This window comes from Amblyomma americanum, chromosome 3 (genome assembly GCF_052857255.1).
Source record: "Amblyomma americanum isolate KBUSLIRL-KWMA chromosome 3, ASM5285725v1, whole genome shotgun sequence".
NCBI classification, from domain to species: Eukaryota; Metazoa; Arthropoda; class Arachnida; order Ixodida; family Ixodidae; genus Amblyomma; species Amblyomma americanum.
Genome location: NC_135499.1, coordinates 210,625,908 through 210,652,967, shown reverse-complemented (window position 1 = coordinate 210,652,967; position 27,060 = coordinate 210,625,908). Strand labels below are relative to the sequence as shown.

Genomic DNA, 27,060 nt, shown 5'->3' with positions numbered 1-27,060 from the left:
TCTCTCTCTCTCTCTCTCTCTCTCTCTCTATCTCTCTCTCTCTCTGTGTGTGTGTGTGTGTGTGTGTGTGTGTGTGTGTGTGTGTGTGTGTGTGTGTGTGTGTGTGTGTGTGTGTGTGTGTGTGTGTGTGTGTGTGTGTGTGTGTGCGTGCGTGCGTGCGTGCGTGTGCGTGCGTGCGTGCGTGCGTGCGTGTGTGTGTGTGTGTGTGTGTGTGTGTGTGTGTGTGTGTGTGTGTGTGTGTGTGTGTGTGTGTGTGTGTGTGTGTGTGTGTGTGTGTGTGTGTGTGTGTGTGTGTGTGTGTGTGTGTGTGTGTGTGTGTCGTAATCCCCTGGTTAGAAAGTCAAATTTTCTTCCGCATGCACAGTGAGAACCAAATCAAAGGGTCAGCAATCAGTGCATCTATCCAGGTTCTCCCGACACCTACAGTTAACTATATACGGTGTACACGGAGAAAGGTGAGACAATTGAATTGACATTTACGCAGCATTGTTCACCGCGTGCCGTCGAAGGGTGCTGCTTCGGCATCTGTGCTTCTGTATCCTAAATCTACTCGCGGGAGTTGGTCATGTCTCCTCCTCAGACCGGTGTAATGGCACACTTGCCCATCAATAACGCATGGCAACGCACTCCTAACAAGAGGCGCCGGATTGAGGAAATAATTGGTGATGATTGGTGAGGCGTGATGCTTCCACCAGGAGCCACACACACACACGTTCTCACTCGTGCACAACAGCAGAGTTTAAAAGCCCTAGCATGGAGTGGCACAGTTACCCGATCACTGCATTCCTACGAAATTCGCCTTGCTTCCGAATAAAAAAAATGGCCGATACGAGGACATGATCCAGACTCGTGAGATACACACCCTCCTTTCTTGTGAGCGAACCGTGCGGCATTCATTACGAAGGCGTAGCAGCTGCGGTGGTGACGCGAAGTAGCGCATAGCGAGTTAGTTTCAAGCTCGGCGGTTCGCACGGATGCCTTTCTAAACTTTAACTGAAAAGGATCAATGTCACAAAAAAAAAATAACAGGAGGACAGGCATGTATCGCACGCACCGTACCGATTTCACATTGCACGCAGGAACCTCGGGCAATCCGCGCCGCCGGGGCGTCAAACCTTTGCCCGCTTCGCTTCGGGCGGGAACGAGAAACTTCGCGGGGGTATTTTGACTTGCAAATTAGTATTTGCGCGTCTTCCGTTATTATTTGCGGAGGAAGGGGGCGCGCGCGACGGCATTAAGGGAAACCAAAGCCCACCATCCAATCGCATCTCCACGCATAGGCAATCCAAAGGTGCATGGCAGAGCAGGGCAGTTGAAGAGGGGAGCAAATAATTCCACAAAACGCCATACTCACAACGTGCGACAATACTAGATGTAGAAAGGGAGCACTAAGGTCAAACATGGGCTGCTGTTGGGACCCAAGCTACAAAGAGGTATCGACAAAACAAAAAAAATAACGCTGCAAACCAATACGCAATCTCAGGCGCGACGCGCCCAATTGTTAACCCAAACAGGGTGCCCAAAAATAACATTACTGGTATCCGCACAATGAGGCTGGCATGTGCGCTCAAGGTACAGGCTCAGAGAGAAAAGACAACAAAGAGAAGCCGTTTACAAAACAGTTCCCGCAAGACGGCACCACCGACGCTTTCTATTTATTTTCTTTTCCCCTTCTGTGCACCGGGCGGTGGAGCAAACAAGCTCGAGAGCACGACCCGCGATAACGAAGGGTTGCGCAAAATAAATGCAGTGAAAGCGATAAGGCGCAATCTAGAAAAGACAAAAAAAAAGATTCAGGCCCGTTTTTGTTTTCTTTAACTGCGAGAAGTAGCCAAGGAGAACATGCCTTTCAAGACAGTGTGGCAGAGAGGGGATGGTTCCGAGAAGGAACACCGAGGAGAGGTGTAAAAACATGAAAGAAAAGCACGCAAGAAAAAAAAGTGTAGTGCAAAATTAATGCGCTTTAAAAAAAAGAAAAACAGCTGCACCGCAAAGAGGGTTCCTCCCATCCACACCCGTAAAGTTGGGCTTTCGCTTTGTAATTCGATTGTCAGGCACCTCCGGAAGATGTCGCCGCAGCCTTCCTGATCCCTTATGGGAAGAGCGCCGCCGTGGCTGGCCACTTCGCTCGCGTACGCAAAAAGCGCACACAAACGCGAGCGCCCCCCTGCGGCGGGAGCGTGGAATCGAACTTAACGCCGTTACGCTCGGCTGAGGAAAGAAGGAAAGTCCAGCAGGGAAAGAAAAATGAAAAAAAAAGACGCATTGGCCCACTCATGGTCTCCTTTTTGTGAAACGCGAGTGGACAGAGTCGTTTTCTTATTTGGGAATACATACGTTTCCCTAGACAAAAAAAAAATCTCATCCTCCTCCTCTACCTCAGCGCCGCCGTCCACTAAGTGAATCTTTCCGGTGCAATGTCGTTCCGGCCAGTACCGCCGCATTCGTTTGTACAAGCTTGAACGGAGGAAGGGGGCCGGTAATGAAGGCGGTCTGCTGCTGGCTTATATTTTTAGCTGTCTCGACGGCCTCATTTTTATTTTGTCTGTCTGTTGGTCTTTGGTGTCGCCATTCACTTCCTTCTGACCCGGAGACTTTTTTTTTCTTTGTCAGCGCTTTCACTCTTTCTGAGCCAGCTTACTTCTCCTACGACTGAGGACACAGCCTTCGCCGCGGTCTCGTCCTGTACCTGACGAGCGACTCACTACCGACAGGGTTGGGCCCGTTGGGCCGGACTCGTACAAACATGGACGCCGTGAGCGGAAGCGGAAGAGAGCGTCCGCCGGCCCGTTCGCTCGGCGCTCGCACTCGGAGGTGCCCCCGTCACTCGGTGGCTCGAGAACGGCTTAGCGGTCGGCGCGACTGGCAGTGCGTGCGGTGTCGGAAATGGAAGGAACGAAGAAAAAGGAAAAAAAGAAGAAAGCCATCACCCGCAGCGCTGGCGGCTGCCCAGATGAGACTGGCTCGGCAAACACACTGGTCAGGCCCATTGCCTGACGAAGGTTTCGCTGCCTGCGGCGCGCCTCGAAATGCACGCATGGTGCTTTTCTATGTAATAGAAAGAGACAAGTTTAAGCACATATGCGAGATGAATTTCTTTTTAACCTGTCCCGAGTTAAGCAGCAGTATCTAAATTACGCACAGCGTAAAGGATAATAACTTGGGCGAGTTCGTCGAAATATGTAGCGTTTGAGAGACAAGAAGACGGCACACACCATGAAGAAAGGCCAAGACCAAGCTACCATTTTCTTTTAATTTTACTTTCAATGAATGAATGAATGAATGAATGAATGAATGAATGAATGAATGAATGAATGAATGAATGAATGAATGAATGAATGAATAGGCGCGCCATCGAGAACGTCCCGCCTCTTGCAGCGTAACTCAGGTGGGCGCTGGGAATCGGCCAATTTATTTATTTCATTCCACGCGGATTGGCTGGCTAAAGCGCACCCCTTGTCTTCTGTCCGCAGATGGTAGCGTGATGCTGTGACGTCAGAGTTCTCGCTTACTGACACCGACAGCGACGCTTAATACAGCAATCAAGAATAATGAGATGTACGAGATAAATAAATCTGTCGTGCAGGCATACAGTCTGTAGAACGACTGGTTCCAATCATCCAAGCCTTACAGCGGCACAACGGTTCGCCTGTAGAAGGCGCACACTGATAGAGACGACACTGAAAAAATCGCAAGTATAGGCTGTTCCAAGCACGACCTCTAAGCAGTGGCTTTTATTCCGATAGAGTACGCGTTATCTCTGAGTACCAAATGTTCACTTTAAACAAAAAAAAAAGCGAATATTCCATTTCAAGAAAAGACACGTTAACTCGTTCGTTGTGTTGCGCAAGCTTCTTTCCTCTAAATGACCTTTTCCCCTATCAAACTTGGAGCGTCTTTCCCGTAGCTATCAGCAATTATTGCGCGTGTGTCGAACGGAGACGTTATCTTTAATTGAAACGCTCCCTGTTCATCCCCTGTGTCCGCACAGTTTCGCTCGCAAGTAACAAAAAAGAGGAGCTTAATGGGGCAAGTTTAACCCGGTTCAATCTCCGTCCGTTAGGAAGGGACTGTCGTCCCAGCAGCCGCCCATGTATATGGTGCCTCCCTAATTATCTGGAGCCCCCCTGGGATTACAGCTGCACGGCTAGTTCTTTGTCGCAATCGGCGGCGCCCTCAGGCGGAGCACTTCGCAATATTGAGGATTAAACGAGGTCACGCCGCGCGCCGAGGCTTAATGCCGCTGCTAAATATATGCCTAAGGCGGGTCACTCAGAACGGAATTCCGGATGTCTGATAATTTTGATTACGTTTGGTTCGTGCTCGAGTTACTCACGAAGGCAGTATTTCCCCGAAATAAAAGCAGAATCATTCGAAAGTGTTAGTTTCGCTAGTAAACGAAGCTGTAGCAAGTTCTTGAGAGTAGATAGCTGAAGAAGGCCTTTGTTTGACCCCATTGTACGGCCGGAATGTTCGCGAACAAAACCGTGACAGAAGTGAATTTACTTCGACCCGGTCGCTCAGCGAAGTGCTGAAATCAGCTAAGGCACCCGTGTGCTGTGCGATGTCAGTGCGCGTTAAAGATCCCCAGGTGGTCGAAATTATTCCGGAGCCCTCCACTACGGCACCTCTTTCTTCCTTTCTTCTTTCACTCCCTCCTTTATCCCTTCCCTTACGGTGCGGTTCAGGTGTCCAACGATATATGAGACAGATACTGCGCCATTTCCTTTCCCCGAAAGCCAATTATTATTATTATTATTATTATTATTATTATTATTATTATTATTATTATTATTATTATTATTATTATTATTATTATTATTATTTCCGACCACCTGGGGATCTTTGATGTCAGTGCACGTCAAAGATCCCCAGGTGGTCAAAATAATTCTGAAGCCCCCCACTACGGCACCTCTCTCTTCCTTTCTTCTTTCACTTCGTCCTTTATCCTTTCCCTTATACGGCGCGGTTCGGGTGTTCACCGAGATGCGTGAGACAGTTACTTCGCCATTTCCTTTCCTCAAAAAACAATTCTTAAATTTTTTTACGCTGCGTTCAGACAGTCGGCGGCTTGTCGACAGACAGACAGACAGAAAAACTTTATTGAGCAAGTGAGTTTTAGACCCAGCTGGGTCCCTGGGCCACTGCGCGGTCCCGTAAGTCGTGCCGGGACAAGTAGGTCGTGCCGGGACATGACGTCGGCAGCCCGAGTCACCGCAGCAAGCTGCGATGTCGGGTCTGCAGACATGAGCAGGACTTCCCAGTCCTCCTAGCTCGAGATGGCGTGCTGTCCCCGCGGGGGAGGGTCAGCAGGGCAGCCGAAAAGGATATGGGAGAGTGTGGCGTGGGGGCCACCGCATAGGGAGCATGCAGGGTATGTGCCGCAATAGTGGGATAAAAGCTGAGGGGATGACAGAGAGCGGGTCTGGAGGCGTCTGAAGAGGATCTGCTGGGAGTGCGTTAGAAAGGGGTGGGGAGGACGGTAAGTCCGACGGTCCAAACGGGGTATTTGCGTGAGCTCCGCAAAGGTGTGCGCCCGCTCCCTCGAGAATCCCGGATCGAGACTGTCCTGAACCCGGCAAATCAAGCCTCGGGCCAATTTATCGGCAGCCTCGTTTCCAGGGTTCCCAGAGTGATCCGGCACCCACTGAAGCTCTACCCTGCGCAGTAAATTTTGGGTAGGGGTGTTCAACAATTGCCAGGCAGGGGCGTGAATCCTGCCCCTGGCAGAGTTGGACAGAGCCGTTTTGGAGTCGCTGAAGATGTATTAGGCGTCCGAATGTGCAAGGGCTAGGGCGATGGCGGTCTCCTCTACCTCCTCAGGGGTAGAGCTCGAGGGAAGACGGTGAGTCGATAAAGTTAACTGAAACCAACATACGCATTTCGCTGGTGCCCATTAGAGGCGATTCTTGCTGCACTGCATGTATTCCGCCGTAAGATTTATTCCAAGCGGTCACAGGCTGACTCTGCAGTCAGGACCCTTCTAACTATAACGGGACGAAGTATAACTCTCGTGTTTTGGCTCCCGCGCAGGACAACCAGATGTACCTGCACCTGTTGAAGTTGACGCGGTTGCTGCGCCTGGCGCGGCTGCTGCAGAAGATGGACCGCTACTCGCAGTACAGCGTGGTTGTCCTCACACTTCTCATGCTCATGTTCACGCTTGTCTCGCACTGGCTCGCCTGCATATGGTTCGTCATCGCCGTCCAGGAGATGGAGTCCTTCCCAAACAACAACATCAGTGAGTTACACACCTCAACAAGCTCCACATCTGAGTTAGTTTGAATGCTTGAGTCATGCTAAGAGCAGGCGCAGTTTGGAGGAGACAGCAAACAGCGGCGCTTCTAACGTAAGAAGCATGATTTGTAAAGCTGCAATTAAAGGGACAATGAGGTCAAATTAAAGTGGGTTTTATCGATTGACTACGGAAATCTAACGACAAAGTGACCGCTCTCACCAAAAACTAAGCTTTTATAAGCTAGAACAGACCGAATAATTTAAACATGTGTCGCCATCACCGGCCGATTTCACAAGCAAAATCCGTGCGCCCACACTGAAAAACTGCGGATCACGATCCCGGAGGCTATGCTACACTTGCATTCACTTCAAAACGGCAGCGACCAAACCTTCTCGCTGTGGACGTCGAACATTTTTAAATCCTGTTTTCTCGGTCATAAATGTATTTTTTTATGCTGCCGGACAAAGACAGAACCGCGACGTAAGGACGTGTAAGCAGATTCACTAACATTTACCTTTCTGGAGGGAAGTTAAGGACGCCGACCTCATGTCTGGCAGGCATCCATCCAGTTATGCAGTCATGCCTCGCCCTTCCATCTATTCATTTTCCTGCGACAGCAAGTTAAGGTGTTTACGTCCATTAATGTGGAGCTCTTCACTCGAGCTTAACTGCCTCTCGCTTGGATGACGCAGGCTGGCTGAACCAGCTGTCCATGAAGCTGCAGTACGACGTTCTGCGGCCACTCGACATGGCGGCCACGTACATCACGGCGCTCTACTTCACCACCAGCTCGCTCACCAGCGTGGGCTTCGGAAACGTGGCGGCCAACACCAACGCCGAAAAGGTGTTCTCCATCCTCACGATGCTCATCGGAGGTGAGCGCATTCACGACGCTTGCACGCTAACATTTTGCCGGTCGCTTGCGCGGTTAGGTCCTACTCCGGATCCAAGCCCACGAAATCTGGACAAACACTTCTAGTTTGCGTGGCTGCCACCACGAGCAGCGTGGCGTTGAAAACATATAATCGTTGAAAACGATTACGATAACAACAGTTATATACAGGCTGGTGATGCAGGCGGTAAAATTAAATATGCAGTCAAGGGTAGAAAGTAATAGGGTGCTCGGAGAACTTCAGAACGGGTTCAGAAGTGGTAGGCGCTTAGATGATAGCCTGTTCGTGCTTACCAAGTGCATAGAAATAGATAAGACGGAAAACAGACCTCTGTATTTAGCCTTCCTGGACATAAGAGGTGCATACGACAATGTGAACAGGGAACTCCTGTAGAACATATTAAAATATGAAGGTATCGGTCATGAGGTAATTGATTTTCTACAGGAAATGTATCGAGAAAATAAAGTTGAAATAACATGGGAAGGAATTAGGAGTACGACAACTGTCGAGGTATACAAAGGATTAAGGCAAGATTGCCCTCTATCATCACTGCTGTTCATGCTTTATATGATAAGTATGGAAATAAGGCTACAAGAAAGCAATCTAGGTTATAATTTGTCGTACAGATTAGGCGGAAAGATTGTTGAGCAACGACTTCCGGGCTTAATGTATGCGGACGAAATTGTACTGTTAGCAGGTAGCCAGGAAGATTTGCAAACTCTGGTTAATTGCTGTGGAGATGACGGAGACAATCAAGATTTCAGTTTTAACGCAGCTAAGTCAGGTGTGATGATTTTCAATGATACAACTGATCAGGAACTTGCAAAACAAGGCCATTAAATACCCCGAGTGGCCGAATACAAATATCTCGGGGCATACGTAAACGAAGGGCAGATGTACACGGAAAAGCACAAGCAGTCTCTCATAGCAAAAGGGCGAAGAGATGCCGTGGTAAGGAAACATAGGGCATTTGGGGGGGGTGGGGGGGGGGGGGTATAACAGGTATGAAGTACTGAGAGGTATTTGGAGAGGAATAATGGTGTCGGCGCTTACTTTTGGGAATGCGGTTCTATGCTTAAGGGCAGAAGTTCAGTCGAGATTAGAAGTAAATCAGAGAGCTTTTGGAAGATTAGCACTAGGTGCCCACGGGAAAACTACAAACGAGGCAGTAAAGGGAGATATGGGCTGGGCATCGTTCGAAGCACGAGAGGCTCAGAGTAAAATACTATAGAACGCCTGAGGCAATTGGATGATAACAGGTGGGCAGCTAAAGTATTTAAATACCTATACAGAAAGAGCGTTGACTCACAGTGGCGGAAAAGAACTGGGAAGCTAACCAGTAAGTATGCCAGACACGAGGCCGTAGAAAGATAGAGCATTAAAAGACAGGTTAATAACGCGGAGGGTAACAGTTGGATAAATTCAATGGAAAAGAAGCATAGTGTAGAACTATATCGATACTGGAAAAGGCAGATCAGGAAGGAAGCGTTTCATAACTTGAGGCAGTGCCCTACTCTTTGAAGCTAGGTCAGGATGTCTGAGAACGCGCAGCTACAAAAAGAAATTTAACAAAGAAGATGACACATGTAGTGTGTGTGGTAAATCTGTAGAAACAATAGAACACCTCCTACTAAAATGTGATGGTATCCATCCCGATGTCGATGCTGGCACAGTCACTCTTCCTGGGGCCCTATGGTTTAGAGATAACAATAGTCATGTAAATAAACCTGCAGTGGAAATTAGCAAAAAGCGATTGAAAGATTGGTGGCTCAAAAGCAGAGAGGTGACATAAGGTTAAAAGTGTAGGAAGACGTATTTAAAGAAAATGGCGAATTTTAACAACTTACAACACCGTTAAACAAAAAGGGAAAAAAGCTGAGCATGGTGGCAGCTGCCATCACCCCGTTTCAAAGGGGACGCTCCTACCTTCCATACATCCATCCATTCATCCATCCATCCATCCATCCATCCATCCACCAACCCATCCACCCACCCACCTACCCATCCATTCACCCACCCACCGACCCATCCACCCATCTACCCATTCATCCATCCACCCATCCACCCATCCTTCCATCCATCCATCCATCCATCCATCCATCCATCCGTCCGTCCGTCCGCCCGCAGTGGGAATTTCGAATGTTCGGCGCAGCCCATTGATTTTTTATGGCCATCGGAAATAGTTGCTGTGAGCGCTGAAAGAATTTTTTAGGTCAGGTTTTGCAGCGAGGAGGAAGAGTCTGCCACTATAATCACTACGTTCGCGCAGAATCTCTCTTGACTCTCTAGTTTTCTCAAAATGATAAGTTTAAAGCATCCCCTTTAATTTACGCGGTATTCGCTACCAACGGTCAAAAGATGGCGCTTGTTGTTGAATGTCCAGTGAAGTATATATATATATATATATATATATATATATATATATATATATATATATATATATATATATATATATATATATATATATATATATATATATATATATATATATATATATATATATATATATATATTCATTAAATCTAAGGTCTGACGAAATCTCGTCTGGTCTGGTAGTAAGTAACTCATTTCAACAGAAAAAAAGATGCCTGGGACGATTATTGAAGCCTATTTAAGCGTCGCGGTTCTACAATAAAAATTTATTGAACAAGGCTTCCGTATGGCAGCCAAAACGTCGGTTTTGACAAAAGCCTTTGGTCGGCGTCTGCCTTTTTTTTCTGTTGAAATGAGATATATATATTCCTTTGGTATTTTGCAGCGCTGATGCACGCCGTGGTGTTTGGGAACGTGACGGCCATCATCCAGCGCATGTACGCGCGGCGGTCGCTGTACCAGACCAAGCTGCGGGACCTGAAGGATTTCTTCCGGCTCCATCAGCTCCCCAAGCAGCTGCGGCAGCGCATGATGGACTTCTTCCAGACCACCTGGTCGCTCAACAACGGCATCGACCCGAGCGACGTGCTGCGCGAGTTCCCCGACGAGCTGCTGGGCGACGTGTCCATGCACTTGCACAAGGAGATCCTCTCGCTGCCCATCTTCGAGCCGGCGCCGCAGGGCTGCCTCAAGCTCCTGTCGCGCCACGTGCGCAGCAACTTCTGCGCGCCCGGCGAGTACCTGGTGCACAAGGGCGACGCGCTCAACTACATCCACCTCGTCTGCAACGGCTCCATGGAGGTGCTTCAGGAGAGCATGGTCGTCGCCATCCTAGGTGCGATGGAGGCTGCTCCAATGATGCCCATGGCGAAAGGCTGAGCGTAGACTGCGCATGCATGTTTATGAAGGGCAGACTGGAGACGCTGTTTCGTCGGCACGCTAAAACGCACAAAAGTCGGAAAGGGAATCCTCGATTCAAATTTGGAGGTACCCTATGCCGCCCCACAGTTTACAACAGAGGTGCACATCGTTTCCCAGGCTTGGATATTCAGTCTACTAAATCATCTAACGATGCATGCGTTCTTACAATGAGCCACACTTGCTGTTCATGGGAAGAAAGAATGTGTATTGCCATTTACTGTATACTACGTCTCGAATTCGCTTGAACGGAGCACAGCTAAATTGATCGGCGGCTCAACGCGAAATTTATCACCCCAGGTGGAACTGGCTCTTCGAGAATTAATAGGATGCACATCTAGAAGACGCAGCTAAATGTGCCTGCAGTAATTTCCAGCTTTTATATAGTTGTTCTGTCTGGCAGCTAGCTATAGCAAGGAGAAAAAATTGCCTCACTTACCTTGTTTTAACGCCTAAAGCATCTAGGCTAAAGCAGCAATACACCTCTCGGTCCTTTTGTAACCATAAAGCACCACTTGTTGCGTGCGAGTTCTTGTTTCTTTTCTGTCCTAATCTGAAAATGTCATTCGCTTTGTTTTCTTCTACTTTATGAATGCGGTTCCCTTCGTTTCTTCCATGGGGTATCACCAGCTGTGTTCCCGCGTGATTACATTCTGCTGGCCTATACGCCATCGTGCCTCTGCTATGAAACTCATTAAGCTTTATAACGTTCTTGGGCTTGAATGGACTATTTCTATGCTTCCATGCAGGCAAGGGGGACCTTGTGGGCAGCGACATTTCATTGACGGCCGGTACCGAGACCGTCATGAAGTCAAGCAGCGACGTCAAGGCCCTGACCTACTGCGACCTCAAGTGCCTTTTCATCCCGGGCCTGCTCGAAGTGCTCAAGCTATATCCAGAGTTCGCCGAAAGCTTCTGCCACGACATTGTGCACGACCTCACCTACAACCTGAGGGAAGGCTACGAGAATGAGGTATGCCACCCCCACCCGGCCTTCTACAGAACAGTGTCAGGTTGTGCAGCTCGCAATACACATCGCTTTCTAAAATTTTCATACAGATTTCCCGCAGGAGGCAGCACCAACGTCACAAAAACAAATTCCTAAATGGACACTCAGGGCAATATCATCCAATTTTTACTATTGGTAAAAATGTGTTCTATGGCTGTTTCTGGTTTTGATGATGCTTGTGACATCAAGACCGAAACTGACTCTATGATCACTGTTTGGAAGAGAATTGCGGTGTAGCCTAGCCTCAGGGACCCGCACAAAAATGTTATCACGCTCCGCAGTTGGCTTACGAAAACGGCCGGTGTGGCAACATCTGTATTACGGTTTTGTTTGTTTTTGTTGCCTTTTTAAGCTTATAAAAGCTTGTTTTCAGTGAAAGTGGCGTCTTTGTCAATAGGACGCGGTAATTTGTCCATACAGACCAACTTCAGTTTGTCCTCAGTGTCTCTATAATATGATGATTAACTTGTTCCGTTTGTAATTAGTGATATTTGTCATGGCTCACTTTCCTACGTAGGGCTTCTTTTTCTGGTTGGTGATGAATGAAATGAGATGTGATGACTGAACTCGGGCATACTGGCGGCAGAGCTAGTTCTTAAAGCACCAAAAAGGCAGTAAGTTTGACCTGAAAGGTGTTGATACAGATCATGTGATGACACCACTCGCAAATGCCAACCGCTGGCACAGGTGAATACTTTGGCCTCAGTCGAACGATTAACAACTGGGACCGCGGCGTGTCATTCTGGTCTAATGGCACGGTAACTTTCTTTCCGCCGCGCTACCTGTCATTTTATCTGCCTGTGTTTTTGTACCTTTAAGCTGAAAAAAATTTTGGCTGGTAATGAATTGCTTCATAGCACAAGGATCCTCCGATCTCAAAAATCGGCAGTATTTATTTTTCTTTCATATTATGATGTTGATCCACAACAATGCAGCGGTTTGCTGCGGTAACGCGAAGTGCTGAATTGGCACCGCGTTTGCACGTTGGCACTCATAAGCGGACTGCTTACTGATCTCCCTCGACGCAGGCCGAAGAGACGAACGGCGTGTGTTCGCTGACTCTGCCGTCGATATCGGAGGACGACGAGGAGACTGGAAGCGACGAGACGGCACCGGGCTCCCCAGTCTCCAATGGCCAGGAGAGTGGCGCCAAGCTCAAGGAGGACTCGTGGGAGCCACCCGCTGCCACAGTGGCCAGCCGCACGCCTGCGCCTGCGCCGGCACCTCCGATGACGAGCCGCGTCGAAGCGGCGCCATTCGCGAGGCGCACGTCGGCCCTCAGCTCTCCTTTCCGCACGCCCACGTCCGTAGCCATGGAGAAGCTGCGGCCCGTCGCCACATTGCCGCATCTAGGTCAGCGTGCTATCTGTCAGTAATGCCCACAGAGAAAGCTGAATGCAGACAGCAGGCACAGCAAACAGTGCAGTTTTAACTTGACGTCGACGATACAGCAAACTGTGCTATGGAGCTTCTGGTCCTTGTTTTCAGGCATCTGAGGTTTGGCGATTCGATCTTTTGACGATTGTTGCTTTTGAAATTTTTTGTTCGGTTTTACGTTTCCCATTAACACGTTTCCCTCGGGAATTAATGTTAAGTGGCATATTAGCGCTTGTCCTAGGGTTATCGCCTGTACTTCGTCTTTACGCGCTATTTACTACCATACTGTGGTAACACTGCTTTGCCTACAGGTTTGCGGGGAACTCCTGCTTCAGGCTATAAAACTGAAACAGTTAAGAGTTAAACGTCGTCGCATTTCCTCAGCAGCCACCCATAAGTCTATTACTCAGATCTGGGACGACCCGTCAGTGAATCGCGATTTCTTAAAGCTGATGTCCCCATAGGGAGAGCAGCTTCCATCTCTTAAAAATCTTCCGCATTCTTTTTTAACGCACCCATCCGCATGGAGGTTATGTATGCAGGCCTTCCCTTTAGGGAAAGGACTTGTGGACTAATTCCCCTTTTTCCTGTCTCACACAATAAATACTCAAGCAAACTTTTGCGCACTTCTGAACAGACTATTAAAAACCTTTGCTCCCACCCTAAAGTAGGCGCCCTGGTGACGTCCTCAAGTCTAGCTGTCTTAAGGCCATGGGCATTGCTTTTCTAGCGATATACCTCATTTCTCGTGTACCTCATGAGCAATGGTACGTACGCGACAGAATCGAATGCGAGCTATGGTCGGTGATGGGCTTTCTGCTAATGCAACGGTCCCTCGCGCGCTTCCGCTGACGCGTGCACGTTCCTCCGCAGGCCGCTCCGTGGAGCTATTCGAGCTTCGCGACGAGATGGAGCAGCTCCGGGGCAGCGTGGAGCGGTTGGACGCGCAGCTCAAAAGCGTCTCCCAGGACGTGGGCGGCCTGACGCAAGAGCTCCGCGCCAGCGCCCGCCTCCTGCAGCAGCTGTGCAGCGGGTGCGTCCAGCTGGCGGCGCGGTCGCCCGCCACTCCGCCGCCGGGCGGCGCCCCTCAGCACCCGGCGCAGCAGCAACCGCTGGCGTCGCCCAACGGCCTGCAGAGCCCGCCCTTCAGCGCGACGACGCCGCAGTCGCAGCTACGCGTGTCGCACCAGGGCTCGCAGACAGACTGTAGCCTATTGGAAGAGATGCTCATCAAGATGGCCGACTCGGGCTCGCCTCCTCCGAACTCGGGCTACTCCTCGGGCTCGTCCAACGAGGAGAGGGTCAAGTTCGTCATCGGGCATCCGTCTCCCCGCCGCTGCATCGCTTCGTCGTCCGAGGACAGTGCCCTGCTCAGTGTGTCCAGGGACCACCTCGTACCGTCGACGACGCTATCCTCGCGCTCATGGCAGGTGTCCACCGAGTTCTCCGAGGTGCCGGCGTCGCCCGGAAGACCCGACCACGTGATCGACGTCGAAGAATCTCTGCGCCGGCGGCTCTCGACGGAACTGTAGCCAGTGCGCGTGTCTCCGATGGTCACTCCGACACCCGTCCAGCTCTTCAGTGGAGCCGCTGTTCGGCGCCCTCGCAAACGAGTCCGGCTGGCTTGTACAGTTCTTGAGAGATTCAGTGGGGAAACAATCAACAGACCACACCCTAAGATCTCAGCGCTGCACAGCGTAGGAGCCACAGCCCCACGTGGACTGCCGAGTATCTTTCAGTAAGCGGATATCTTAGATTGGCGTAGGCATGCGCTTCGCTCCAGTCCCACCAAGACAAGAGTGCGACATCGCACGAGTTCCAAGGCATCGCGGAGTTTTCGCGACGTTGTCTCACTGCACTTAGACAACAGCTCATCTTCTGAGGCACCGCAGCTGCTTCGCGCAAGACCAACGCAACGCCACCGCGCGTTATTGCAATTACTTTGACGCCACCAGAGAACGCGTTCCTTTTTCAAAGCTTGACTTTTAATTTTTTTATTGCTCTTACGTTGCTGCTACGGCTGACACAGACCGAACTTGCGCGTCGATGCATCGCCTTCATTTGTGCTGCTTGCAACCTCGAAGGTTTTACCTTGCTCCAACATTAACGGCACGTCACCCGTTCATTTCGTCTCACATCAACAATTGCTTCACGATCGCGATGACAAGACCGGAGCGCAGGGCCTCTCAGGCCCCGCGGTGACTTCAGTGCGCGCGTGCTCTGTGGGTCTCGAGCGCGGCCGACAACCCCGCACACATCTCCTCGGACGCTTGTTCTGCTACGCACTGCGCTCGCTGCTTTCCGTTGCCAAGTGTAGAGCATCGCACCCAATCGCTGTGCTTCGAGCGACGCGCGGCACGAGCCCCGAGTTCGAAGCCGTGGGCCTCTTGCACCTCGTTTAGACTGCTGCGAAGTCCCAGCTCCATGCATAGCCCTGCTGTACATAGGCGGTAGCGTGGGAGAGAAAAAGACTTCTTCGGGACTTGCCTGCTCCGTTCCCTTCGTCCTGTGCACCTGTCGCTTCGACAGGTTCCCGGTCTTCTTTCGCAGGTGAAGCAGTCAGGCGTTCTCGGGTAAGCCGGCCGAGCAATGCCGGTGGTCAGCAATATATACTTGGGTTGGTCACAGACGAGCGTCGATTTTGTAATATGCAAACCATGTTTGTTTGTTTTTCCTCTCTCTCCTCGTGCTTCACACGCACATGCTGTTACGAACGTCTGATCTTGTGCTTTTGTTTCATGCCGTTACGTTTGACGCAGGTGGCTCCTGGTTTTAAGCAACCGCTTCGGTAAGGCAAAGCCCCTGCGAACCTGCCAGAAATCGATGCGCTTTAATAACCTGCTCTTACGGCGTAGTGTAACCTAAAAGGGCAAAAGCGTCAAGCGTCACAGTTTTTGATCCCACTTCATAGTCGAACATGTTGCTGTGAGCAACACAAGCTGCTGTTTAGAGCGGCCGATTTTGAAAGGTTACAGCTGGGTTTCCGGCACTAAAATTAGGAATGTTATGCATGTAAAGTTCTAAACAACAGCAACACCGAAATGTATTTATGAACATAATTTCTCAACTGAAGTCGACCAAAAATTAACGTTACCAATGCTATCGCAAGCTTCACATTCATTAGCCTCTGTCACAGATCATTTTGTTAGATCTCTCAGCATACCCTAAATATTTGATTATTCAAAATGAGCGGTTATTCAAAATGGTATAAAGAGAGCCACCTCGGTGATAACTTCATTGTGAACAAGGCCCCTTTGCTGGGAGCTGAAACTACATCATTCTAACTCAGCTGGTCGCGTCCGTGTTGTTTCTGGTACCCTAAGTACACAGGCAGCTTTTCCGGATGCAGATCTACATCATATTATCTCATGTTTATTTGGCGACTGAAAAGAGATTAAGACGCTGAAAGCAAAACAAGAAATCTTTACTTTCGCACTTGTAGGTCCTGATCTAGAATTTCGGCTATAGAATGGCTACGCCATGCTTGTGGTTATGGATGAAAAAAAAAACAAATAATACGACCATAATGCTTAAGTTAATCCAGCATATTTTACCACTATCAAATTCAAATAATCAAGATTTAAATAAAGCAATCACAATTAAATTATTCACAACATTTTTTTCCTGGTTATAAAGACTTCTGCGTCCAAATTGAATTCGTACCACTGCAGTTAATAGCGTTACAGTTTTGTTCGAAAGCCAAAATGCTATTTTGATGGCAGGAAAAACAGCAATTGGGGAGAAAATATTTATTAAACAGCATGCCCGGCAATACCTGCAGCGACTGCACTCTGATGCGCGTGGCCTTCGTTTCCAAACGTCCTCCAATATAAATAAAGGTTTTCCTGTACTTCCAAACCGACTACGCTAGCAAGCAGCTGTCGCGCAAGAAATGAACATTGGATCTCATCACAGGTTTTGGCCGATCCGTGTACACAACGTGTAAAGCATGAACACAAAATGCCACTGTAAGTTGGCCCACTCAGCAACGTGGTTTATTGCAATTGCCAAATTTTGTATCCTTAATCCTATTGGTTGGTCTTCCTTTTACATAAATATGTCTGTCCAGTGCAATCTTCTCTTCCATTCCTTTTCGCTTTTACTCGTTCATTTCATGACATGGGTATCACAGAGCACCTAGCAACATAGACACTTTTCGCGCTGTGGGCATGCGGCGGGCACTGTGCTGTCTCAGACAATGTCCTCGCCTTTGCTTTAACATTCAGGTACTCGTACTGCCTGTATCATGTGAATTATTTGCTTAGAGGGCCAGTGAGAGAGAATTTTTTTGACATTACATTACTGGCTAGTGATAAAATCATTACTTTTTTTTTCTACCGAGGGCCTCAAAATGACGGTACTTTACACAAGCAAGCGTTCGACCCATCTGTTACTTTTGCGCGACTTATGTGCTCTTGACTGACAAGACCAAAAGGACGATGTTCAAGGGCGGTTTTGATCAGTTGCAGTGCCGCACAACTGCCCGCTTCGCGAGCTTCTTTCCACCATAATATCACAGCCATTTACTTTAGAGTTTCAAGCAACGAGCCTGCTTGTTACCGCATTAACGGACCACAAAGCAAGAGCAGTGTCTTATAATACACATGTGTAGCTACAGTCATGAATAATTCAGACAAATAACGCGTTCTCAAACTCTTCAACCGTTGTCAAGTGCATCCGAAAGGCCGTTTCGAAATGCGCAGTGCAGTCGCAGCAACCTGTTTGTTTTCTAACATTGGTGCGAAGCGACACCGATGAAAGCATGGATTCAAAATAAGGGGCAGTATTAGAGCAACCTCGTGAAGACCGTGTCTTATGCGGTTCACTGTTTGGCAGTGAGCGTACTAGAGCGTTATTCTTTAAGTAACTCTGCGATGGCTTGACGAAGGGCACATTTAGGCGCGATGCAGCGTCTAGCGTCAAATATTCAGGTCAAGTATTAAAGAAAATAAAGAAAACTTGCCAGTTGTATACTAGCCAACTTCACTGTTGTCTGTAATCAGAGCTCAAAACCGTCTTTCAAGGTAAAAGGCCATTGATTCGCGTAGCTTATTTTGTTATCAGAGGTGAACTTTTCTTAGAGGTGGGCTGTATGGCAGTCGTGTGACACCAAATATGTACTTGGTGCAGTTCTCGATAGAGGGCGCGACCAGACAATCAAGCATGGGTGCGCACACGTGGCTAATATTCGGAATTGCGCAAGTGCTCAGAAAATGGAGGTCAGAAAGTTTTAAACAAGCTCATTTATTTTGCATTAATCAATAAAAAGCGATTTCATTGATTTAAATCGTTTTTTATTCAAAACGGAAGGGTAGAAGGCGGCGGGGCCCATTTAAGTGTATCAATATAGGTTGTTGTGGTTGATTAAGGCAGTACATTGAAGAAAAAAGGGGAGCTCGAACCGCTCTTTTCGTGCGACGAGCTTAGTTGAACGCCACTGCCGAAATAAATATACCCAGTGAAAATACAACTGCCGCTAACGGTCTTCATATAACGGTCTTCTTTCGACAGTATTGAAAGACCCAGTACTTTCTTTTTTACAATACCGAAACTCAAGATTGAACTATTTATACACGTTTCATCGATCAGCAACTACTCGTAAAAAGTGCTCCGAAATGTAATGCATTGTACAGAGGGTGTGATTTATTGTGCGGACGTCACAAGGAGTATTCACGCCTTCAGACGTGACCGACGAGCTTTAAGTGAAAGAAGAAAAAAATGTAGACAAACGTTAGCTGCTCTTGCTTGAGCCCTTCTTGAATTTTTCCTCCGGCTTAATTGCGTTACTCAGCCGTATCAGTTTTCCCCACACGTGTTGGAGACTAAACTTCGGTGAGATGGTCAGGCCGAATGGTTTCCCTGCAATTCGTGCACTGTAGACTCAGATAGCAGCGCTTTCCTTTTTCCTCTACTTCTAGCTTTGAGATTAAGAGCAAATAGAAATGCGTTCACTTCATTCCTGAGCGCAACGTGTCGCGCGAAGTTGTACGACAAATCTTCGTCGAGCGCAGAAACGGGTTCGGTAAAACTATGCCACTCGGGGCAAGGCAACGGTCACTGCGAATGGTTTCAAACTTTTCTCTCACTTAGGACGTTGCTTTCGTTATTTATATATACGTGCGCTACAAACGCGTCGAGCACTAGATGAAAAGCTATCGAAACAAAGGCCTCGTTTTGTGAATGCACAGAGACCGAGGAGTGTTGCTAGTGGATGTCAAAAAGAAACGCCCTCCATCTCGGTTCGCGTGCGGTGTGCAGACGGTTCTAATAATGCTGTGCGAATACGTAAGGTAGCATTGTCGTGTATAGCATACGTGCTGTACAATGTGTGAAGCGTATCCCAGCCGCCGTACATGTTTGGTGATACCCGCAATAAGAAGTTGTTGGGTCCTTAAGCTCAGCTATAAGGGCAACTTGAAGCTCCCGCGGAGCCGCTGTCCGCCCTCTTGCGGCGAGGAACAGCCGCTGTATAGCGGGGCGTAAAGACCGCGTTCAAACAGAGAGCGGCCAGTGTATGTACACATTTGCGTTTGTACATGTAGGAGCAGTGTAAAAGGGAACACTTACCTTGCACTCAACATTCAAAATTATAATTATCTCCACATGATAACCTGCAAATTAAAAGAATCGTGAATCTTTGAGAAGATAAAACATGGCTGTCGCTCATAGTTGGTGAATAATCGTCAAAGACATGCTAACAGTGCGTTCCCTTTTACACTGTTTCGGACTGTACATCGTGTACGAGCGGCAAGAAAGAAAACCTGCGTGCCTACATGTTGGAAGTTGTTGGAAAGTTTGCAAGCTTTCGGACGAGATGCGGAAATACTATTTTCGTCCTTATTAACGTTGCTTTTATTTATTTCCACCACACATTGTCACCGTGTATGTTTATCGGGAGTTTTTCTTTTTCTTTCTTTTCAATTACGGGGTTGTCTTCGTCCTTCTTATCCGTTGCCTCTGTACATAGAGTGTCCGTTGTTCCTTGTCATCCGAATACCTTTAAAGTATTCCATGTGGCCCCGCCTCTCACGATACGAGTCAAGGGCACTTCTTTCATTTCCTCTCCTGTTATTCTCGTCAAGGTTTTACTCTTTAGCGTTGTTCTTCCTCTGTCTTCTTTCACTCTGTCATCACAAACGAGCGGGGCGGAAGAAGCACCACAATGCAGACGATTTGTAAGCGTCGGTTAATATTGCGAATAAAACGTTCGAGAAACAATTACTAAGCCTCTTTCTACCCTTCCCGTTCACTCGCTTTATCCTTTGTGTGTGTGAGCATGCGTGCGCATGTCTGTGTGCGTGTTCACGTTGAAATAACAGCGTTCGTCCGAACAGTTATCCGATAGAGATAGAATGCCAATAAACACTAACAAAGCTCCTGGCGTTCGATCGCTCACTGTTGAAACCTTAGCGCAGAACTAGACTCGAGCGGGAGGACAATGGCAGAAAGAGCGTGGATAAAGGAGGAAGGTAAACTATTTAGACTAGGAGCTCTAACAGACCGCCTTGTATTGATCAAACGTACACATTCCTTGAACGTTGAGTGGTTTATACTGTGGCCAGAACCTAATTGAAACAAAATGAAAACTAATAATTTATTTCGCGCTGAACGAGACACTGCTAGTATTTACCCTTCTAGCCCAGTTAGTGCCCGATCAACGCCTCTTGTATTTCAATGCCAGCCACATCACTCGCTTCGCAACGGGACGCGTGCGGAAGCCTCTGTTCGTTTACTCGTCACGATGTGGCGCCACTAAAGGAGAGTCTTGGCTGCTGAATGTTTCTCTACGAAGCGCCGCATCTCGAAGAAGAGAACAGAAATTTGTTCGCCAATTTCCCGCGGTGTGTCAGCAGTGACGGGGTGTTCTCTCTTTCTCTCTCCGCACATGCGGAGCAGGCGGGAAAGCTAACTAATGGGAGAGCGTAAGAAAAGCGAAGTGGAAGAGGGCTTGCTTCGTCTAAACTGGCTCTCCTGGCTGGCATTGAAACCGAGGGGACTCGATGGGATTGTCGAGCTGCTGGTCATACTAATTACAAGTTGCTCCCGTTGTTTTCGCCCGGTGAACTTAATTATTTAGCGCCACTTTTCTCAACCAATCACGCACTGGGCTTCACTCAATAAAGGGTCGCCTTCACAGCCAACTAAACAACAGTAGAGCGCACCTATAAGGCGTGCGAAATTTCGGGAAACATGCGATCCTTCTAGGGATAGCAATGCACAAGAGGGAAGAAGTACTGAACTAGCCTTAATAATTGTTTTTTTTTTCTTTTATTGCTCACCTTTCACTAAGTGTGCATCCGAAATAAAACACACTAACCCCATCCCTAACCTTCAGAACGTTCCTAATGCGTATTGCTTCTTGTGCCAGGACATAGGGTATGCGAATCGTGGTAGCTGAAGAGGTCAAATGAAGTGGCAAGGGACTGATTTGCTTCGCAATGATAGAATCAAGCTGCAAAATGAGAAAGGTTAGGCCAGGCATCTGATCAGGAACTTAGCAGAAGGAATTTGTTTTCTGAGCTAGAAGTTAATGCTGCCAGAAAAAAAAAAAAGCAGCAAGGTGACTGATAGCTCGCCGTTAGGGTCAGACAAAGTGTGAAAAGGAATTTCCAGAAAAGAGCAGTTAGCAAAAAGAAAAATACACCCGCCGTTCCTCTTCGCAAACGTAAAGCAAGATAAGGTTAGTTTCCGCGCTGCTTTGCAGGCAAAAAAAAAAAGAAAGCAATGAAAATATGCTTAACTGGACGTTTTTCTCCATTAACCTATTTTTATTCCTTTCGACATCGGCATCCCGTCATTCATGCTGCCACTCTGTCTTCTGCACCATGAACGAAAGTCGAAACCGATCACGTGCTCTTGGAGACTTGCATGACGCCTCTAAACAGACGATTTCGAGGCAGCCATTGGTATCAGCTGCATGATCAGCTGCAGAGCAGCGCACCACCCTGCACTCACAGGAAAAGCAACAAATACAGGAGATTGCTCTGGGTTAAACTTCATATGAAATTATGAGGTTATGCAAGAAAGAGGATACCACACAGAAGGCTTACATTCGCACTGCGTGAAGGAAGTGTGTAAGATGTAGAGCTCATCTGCTGTTTGACGTGGGCGATAGAAGGAGCTATTGCTCCTCAGCCGTGCATAGAGTTTCTAAGGCTGACAAAATAGTTCAAAGATTGCTTGACAAAATACCGCGACAGTCGTAACGCAGTAAAACCATGTCGGCATTATTACGCTAGAATCAGCAGCCGAGTGAGATGGCTTAGCAATTAGAAGGGAATAAACTCCGTGTTGCAGCGACGCGAAAAAATTGATAATGCGTTACTATAGTCGACAACGCAAAATTTTAGCGCCGCTCTTCACACGCCACTCCGCCACCTCTGGCGGGTGACGTGTTACGCTGATAGCCACCCTCTTGGATCTTCTGGTGGCAGCCCACCTTCCTGTTGTTTATTCGTCTTCTCTAACTGTGGCAGGTGGCGTTTCTCTCTAGTGTTTGGACAGCCGGTTAAGCCGACGACACTGACGACTACGCCGACGCCGACACCGACTACGGCGCTGAACGCAGGAACGGGAGCTTAGGAACTGCTCTAAAAAAAACCCACACTTGTGCAGTACGCCGAGGGAAGAATGAAGTGGTGGCCTTTGGAAACATCTACTCCCAAGCCGAGATAACCCTGGCGGTCTAGCCCCATCTGTATCGCATGATCACTGAAAGATTGTGGAAGCGTCCCACTCACCGGGTCACCCAACGCTAGCGACCCATACTCACTCGGGCAGCATTTATTCTCTGGCATGTGAACACTGAAGTTTCAGTGACGAGACGTCATGAATTTGAAGATGCGCTATGCACCACAAGAAGTCCCATCTCCTCCTATCACATCTAGAGGAGCTGGATGCAGAAGGCACACATCCTAGTATTTAACTTAAAGAGCAGCGGGACTTGGTAATTCAGATTTGCCGACTGACTTGGGCACATTAATGCGCAGCATCATCTAAGACAGTTCCCTTATATGCCCTGTTTATGTTTTGTGTCCATTCCATGTATAAATTTATAATTACGGATCAGTGGGCCTTGAAGAAAGAAAAAAGGTAAAGGAGTGAATAGGGTGGCAGTTGAAACTAAGGCTCTATTCTTTTTATTTCCCCGATCCACTATATGTAGGTCTCTCGAGCACGAACATGCTCGACCTTCCTGCACGTCGAGTTCGGGCAGCAAATATAGCGTGGCTCTCGATATCGCAAGCACACAAAAATTGGTAGAATTTTTTTTGTAAAACAACTTTTCATAAAATATGTTCGTTCACATCAAGCGGCGTCTTCTGCGGTCACGCCTTTATGTGCGTGCATTCATGAAGCTAAACTAAGTTGAGTACGGAGGTACCAAGCAACTACTTATAAATATTTTTTTTCCCAGTTTCTTCTTATGGAAATGTTTTCTGAGTTTGTAGTGCAGTTTGGTTCGGGCATTGATTTTGTTAAAGTTTTGACAGCACAAAAATGGCGATTCGCACCTAAACACGTTCACTTGTGCGAAGAATATTTAGAAAAAGGGGTACCTTTTTCTTTGTTCTTTTTCGTGAATTTCAACATCCACTCAACGTCCGGCACCCACACATCTCCCGCCAATAAATATTTATTTATTAATGTGTCGGTTGCCTGTCTCACCCATCAGATCAATGCTGTCTGATCCTCCAGGCGTGAGTTAATCAGCATTCCCTCTCACTACTGAATTGTGGGATTTCTGATAACTTCTAGCTCCTGGTTCTTTTAACATGCCCACACCACATGATAGGGATTTGGGTATATCTTACGAAATGATCATTTATCTGAATATATCGTAGGATGTGTCCTGTGTAGAAGGCTAAGGTGTGGGCACGTATTAGTTTAGAGTTTACGTAACACTACCTCTTCCTCCTTGGTAAGCTCTTTGTGTCTGTGAGCCTGTCGGCATGTTTCCATTTCTAGTCTGTAATGCTGCAATAGTTTTCAGTATGCGGTTAGCCTTTCGTTCCTCTCCTTACTATTCTCGGTTAACGCCTGGTAATCTAATGCTCGGGCTGCGGCGTGGGCGCCATTGTTACCCCAGAGAGTCTGGTGAGCAAGTGTTCATATTGCATTGATCATTCCTTTCCTTTTAGAATTTTGCTTCAAGATCGTTGCCGCCTTCATAGCAACCCTCCCTTTGATGAGGTTTTTGCAGGCGGCTGGCGAATTTGTAATCACGATCTGATTGTTTGGATCTGCTATGGCTAGCGCTAGTGCTATCTGCTCGACCTCCTACGCTTTATTCCATTTAAAGGTTACTGCTGCTATTATTTCAAGTTTATTACCTACCCCTAACGCAGTCATCACCTCTTTTTCTTTGCATTCTGCCGCATCCGTGAATACGACTTCTGCCTTTTTTCCGTATCGATCCCGAATGTGACTTGCTCTTTCTGATCTCCATGCTTTGTGGTATACGGCGTGCATGGTTCTCGGTGTGTGCGAGATTTTGATCGTTTTCCTATGTTCCTTTGGTTGGTCCTCTTTCTGATTCTGCTCTGCGTAGCGTACCGGCCTCACTCCTAGCCTTTCCAATACTTTCGGAGCTGCCACGGTGCCTCAGTGGTTATGGTGCTTGGCTGTCGACCTGAAAAAAGCGGTTTCGATCCCGGCCGCGGCGGTCGCATTTCGATGGAGGCGAAATGCTACAGGAGCCAGAGCAGCACAAACCTGTGAGCATAGTGTGGTTGCTTCCAAAAAATATGAGGGGGGTAATGGCTGAAGCGTAACTTACTGCAGCACTTCTTAAAATTGCCGTCACTGTTGAATTTTTCTTATGTGCAAAACAAGAAGTAGCATGGGATATGTGCACTGTGGCCCACATTTATTTCTATAGAAGGCAACTGATGACTGTAGCCTTTTATTGCGCACCCGTGAGGATTTCAGATATTTAAACCTAAACTCCAGAACAGGACAGAAAAAAAAAACATTTTAAGCCGCCTTAATGGCTCAGTGGTTAATTGTGCTTGACTGCTGACCCAAAAGACGCGGGTTCGATCTCGGCTGCGGCAGTCGCATTTCGATTTAGGAGAAATGCTAGACGCCCGTGTACTGCGCGATGTCAGTGCGCGTCAAAGAACCCCAGGAGGCCGAAATTGTCTGTAGCCCTTCACTACGGTGTCCCTTATAGCCTGAGTTCCTTTGGGACGTTAAGCCCCAGAAAACCAAACCAAACCAAACTTTCCTTTCGGTTCGTGTTACCGATATCCTCTCGATTTGTTCAGTATGATGTTTCTTCATTATTTCCTCTAATGTGTTGTGTATTCCTGGTGCTAGCAGCTTCACAGTCCGCGTACCGGCTTTTAGACCTAGCTCTAGTTAATACGATTTCCTTATGAGGACACTCATTTTTTCTCTTTCAGTGTTTTTGAGTCACGTACGGCATTGCGTACGCGACTCTGCTAATCAAAAATGCCTGTATTAGCTTAATCGAATCCTTTTCCTTCATCCCCTGTCTCTTTATCATTCGTAATACCTGACTAACGGTGTCTTTTAGCCTTTTGAGTGCCATGAGGTTTCCACCATCATCTTGGATGTGCGTGCCTAGTATTTTAACAGTATTGGCAATACTTACTTTTTCTCCCCTGATTTTAACTTAAATATTTATTCAGTCTTCCTTAATGCGTTTTCTCTTCCTGGTCAGTATTAATTCGGACCTTTGTCGCAAGCATTAAAGTTTAAACTCTGCTGGTTGTAAACTTACCTGGATCTTTCCATCCGACCCGGTACTTGTCCAGATTGTGACGTCGTCGACAGTGTCTAAACGACTCTATTCCTTCTAATTTTTCAGTTAAGTCCCTCTTCGCTATATAAAATGGGATGGGTGACAGCACAGATCCTTGCGGTGTGCCCCTGCTGCCTATTCGGAACGGTTCTGACGATTTCTTTATTGGTTATATTTGCCGTCCTATGGCTAACAAAGTCTGTAGCGTATTCATACATTCTTCTGCCAAAAATTAGTACTTTATAATTTCTGCAGTATGGCTTCGTATTTGACATTTTTCAAAGCTCCGTTAAGTCCAGTCTATAGTAATTTCCCTAGTAGCTGTCCTGTTAACTTTTGTAAGTACTTCTTCCTTAACTTGTATTAATACGTCCTGTGTAGATAAGTGCAGTCTGAAACCAAACATCATGGCCGAAAGCATGCCGCCTTTCTCCACTTTGCTTTGCTGTCATTCCAGGACTACATGCTTCATTAACTTTTCCATGCAAGGTGTTAGATCAACGTGAGGTTTCCTACTCCCGGTTCCTTCCCAGGGTTTTTTATGAGCCCAGGGACGTAGCCAGGATTTTCTTTTTTAAAGAGGGGTGGGGGGCAAGGTAATTTATTTTATGGGGGGGGGGGTACCCTTCAAGCCCCCCCTCCTTTATATACGTACGTGCCTGTATGAGCCTAACTTCTACCTCCTTCTATGCTTGTGGAATCGCACATTCAGACCAGCATTTATTAAAGTATGCAGCTGTGATAATTTACAGATGAGTGGGAGTAGCACCCACGAACAACTATGCCTTAGGTGGAACATGTCAGCAGTCTGTTTGCTCTCACGATTCTGTCACACAGCTTCGTAGACACGCTGTGGGTATCTTACAATTACAGGCACGCTCTATTGAGCGCTTTTTCTAGACTGCGCCTTAAAAATATTGCACCATCTCAGGTCTTGCAGGTGTGCGTCGGACTTCAGCTCTTCCTCTTCTTCCCCTGCCCTGCAAAAATTGCTCAAGGGTTCATGCAACGTCATTGTTTAAATAATAGTACACCCACACTTCTCGTTATCGCTGTTGGCAAAAGAAGTGATATATAGTGCAAGCCGAAACGCATATCATCTAGACGATAGTTCGCTATGTTCACTCTTTCCATGACCCGCTTGGACCTACGGCCACAGATGGCGCACTCCCGAAAGACATATTACTGCCCCGAAGCAGTTTATCTGGATAAAGTTCCTCATACCTATCGATGTAAAGTCATCCTGTCAATAATCAACGTTGGCGATAGTAAAAGTTCGCTCTCTTGGTATGTTCGGTTTGCAGAGCGTGGATTACTTGTAGAGAGCGCTTTTCTGTATTCCTACTAAACTCAAGAGCGTCGGATGCATCGGCAGAAGCTCCTACATCACATGATGGTGACAGGCCCGTCAAGTGCGTCCATCCTTGGGACATGAACTAGCCTGGGACATGAAAAATCTTCAGGAGCGTTTACGATCTGTAAA

The 27,060-nt window shown here is 47.6% G+C and overlaps 1 protein-coding gene across 1 annotated transcript in view; it reads left to right on the top strand.

Moving 5' to 3' along the window:
• Elk (Eag-like K[+] channel) overlaps positions 1 to 20,027 on the top strand; it is a 74,413-nt gene extending 54,386 nt beyond the window's left edge. The window contains exons 8-13 of the mRNA XM_077659834.1: positions 6,034 to 6,241; positions 6,931 to 7,113; positions 9,890 to 10,339; positions 11,172 to 11,395; positions 12,460 to 12,784; positions 13,682 to 20,027. Coding sequence (XP_077515960.1) covers positions 6,034 to 6,241; positions 6,931 to 7,113; positions 9,890 to 10,339; positions 11,172 to 11,395; positions 12,460 to 12,784; positions 13,682 to 14,340 — 2,049 coding nt within the window. The 3' untranslated portion in view covers positions 14,341 to 20,027. The remainder of the gene's footprint in view (positions 1 to 6,033; positions 6,242 to 6,930; positions 7,114 to 9,889; positions 10,340 to 11,171; positions 11,396 to 12,459; positions 12,785 to 13,681) is intronic.
• Positions 20,028 to 27,060: the final 7,033 nt, after the last annotated feature.